This window comes from Vigna umbellata, chromosome 10 (assembly GCF_029865625.1).
Source record: "Vigna umbellata cultivar VRB3 chromosome 10, Vumbellata_1.0, whole genome shotgun sequence".
Classification (NCBI taxonomy): Eukaryota; Viridiplantae; Streptophyta; class Magnoliopsida; order Fabales; family Fabaceae; genus Vigna; species Vigna umbellata.
This window is the reverse complement of record NC_142174.1, coordinates 17,453,319-17,455,465: the sequence shown is the minus strand read 5'-3', so window position 1 is coordinate 17,455,465 and position 2,147 is coordinate 17,453,319. Positions and strand designations below refer to the sequence as shown.

The window sequence follows — 2,147 nt, the reverse complement described above, 5'->3', positions numbered from 1 at the left end:
TGATAATTACATCTTACTCTAAATTAATTAATATTAATGTACATTAATAATCAATCCATTACTTTATACTTTGTCTGTATTTGTATGATTATGGAAGAATAACCTTTTGTGTGTGTTTGGAATAACATTTGTAAAATTTATTTAGGTTAACCTTTATAAATTAACGCTTTTACGTTAAGTAATACACTATAAGTAACTTATGTGTAAGTGGTATTATTTTTATGTATTTATTTTCTATAAAAAAAAACTAAATCAAATTCATTCTCTAGAAATATTTAAAATTTTAATCAATGTAAAAGAAATGAAAAGGAAAAACTTAGACTTCTGAACTCAAGATATTCATTCCATTATTCTCGACTGCACTCCCCTCTTCTTATTTGTTTTAAGCTGAAAAAAGAAAAATCATAATATTTTTTTTTAATTTGAAAAAACTTTCGGGCACTAAGATTAAACTGTAAAAAAGTTAACAATAATTTTAAATTAATAAAACGGTAATCTATATTTAAAACTACAATTACAAAAACAAATTTTTAACAAAATATATACGAACATTCTTTTATATCACCTTACATGTATGAACTATTTAATAAATAATTTGATTAAACGTATCTGTATTTCAATAGATAAAGCTTTCATCATTCAACCATAAACTAACATATAAAGACAGTGAGACGAAGAAAAAAGAGATTGATAAAGAGAAACAATTTATTATGATTTTTGCTGAAAGTGAAAAGTTTACCTTTCTGCAATTGTAACATCAAAATCATACAAGGATCCTCTCCCACTGGCAAACTTCTTCATTGTATTCAACGATGGAGCTTCCACTCTCTTCTCTTCCAAAACCTTATGCTTTTGTCTCTCATCACTTCCCTTCCGAATCCAAAGCACAATCTTCTTCAATTCTCCAACAGAGTCAACCGTTTTTGTTGAATCCTTCTGGGTATGGGCCTGGGTATGGGCCTTTTTCTGTTTCCGGGCCTTCCTCTTCTTCCTGCCTTGAACTTGGCCCATGCACGATACTTTGGGAGAAGTGGGCTCTTTCGTGCTAAAGCTCTCGCCTCGGCGCTTCCTTCGCGCTTCCCTGGGAATTATCGAAACCATTCGTGCCGGTGATCGACAAGGACTAGGAGTTGGGTTCCGAAACGCTACTACCAAAGTGGCAGGTTGTTTTGTCAGAAACTTCAGGAAACTTCTTCTCATCTGAAACAGTTTCTCCATGATGATATTCTACACAATATATGATATCAACCACGGTGTAACTATGATACAGAGAGGGACGATGCATGGTTATAAATCATTTAATCAGCCAAAAACAAAAGCAGGGGGCCATTAAAAAAGCGCTATGGTTGACATTGATATGCTGTGGCGTGCTTTTGGAGAGGAAGAAAAGTTTTGTCGCAATACGCCGTCGTTGCCGGCACATTATAAAATTACACGAAGACATATAAAATTACACCAAGATTGGATTTGGTCGTGGTTTCACAGATTGGTGCGTCATTGTGACACTGACTTTTAGTATGATTTTGATTATTTGTTGCTTCTTTTCTTGTTTTCTTGTCTTTTCAGAAGTCTGTATTGTTCAGTTCTGATGTATTGTAAAGAGTAAGCTAAGAACTGATTTTAGTGATTGGGGAAAGTGATGAGGTATCAATTACTCATCCTTTTTCTGAAAGTTACAGCATTTTACGTATGATCACTTTACAATATTAGGGGATGTTTTCATTTGTCGTAATTGTTGTAAAGAGAAGGCATAAGAGTAATATCTGTGGAAAATATGTATTTGGAACAAGTATTTTCAGATCGTCTCAATAATAAAAGAAAATGTTTGAACCCCTGTCGCAATTAACTATTACTTAGCCGTTTTTCAACTTTTTAATGGCAAATAAACCATGTTTCAACATATTAAGCATGAAAGACGAGTTTAAAAAATTCCATTATTCAAGGGATAAAAGAAAACGAGAAATCGTTGAATAAGAAAATGATGTGACATGGAGAATATGACAAACGTGTACCGCTTGAGCAAGCAGGTTCCTGTTGCAGAATCAATATTTTCCAACCCCTTTTTATTACAAATAATCACGCTCTAGATTTAATGAGGTTTATTCGAGATTACTAAGCAAATTAATTAGATGCATTCCATTGATATC

General features: G+C 32.8%; 1 protein-coding gene across 1 annotated transcript; it reads right to left on the bottom strand.

The window, feature by feature from the left end:
- Positions 1–633: 633 nt before the first annotated feature.
- On the bottom strand, positions 634–1,791 carry LOC124848330 (uncharacterized protein At1g76070-like). Its single transcript, XM_047325982.2, has one exon. The coding sequence runs from the start codon at positions 1,216–1,218 to the stop codon at positions 736–738; it is 483 nt and encodes a 160-aa protein (XP_047181938.1). The 5' UTR covers positions 1,219–1,791; the 3' UTR covers positions 634–735.
- Between the last annotated feature and the right edge of the window lie 356 nt (positions 1,792–2,147).

Excerpts from the sequence above, each read along its gene's own strand:
- LOC124848330 (XM_047325982.2), bottom strand. The coding sequence starts at position 1,218 with ATGGAGAAACTGTTTCAGATGAGAAGAAGTTTCCTGAAGTTTCTGACA.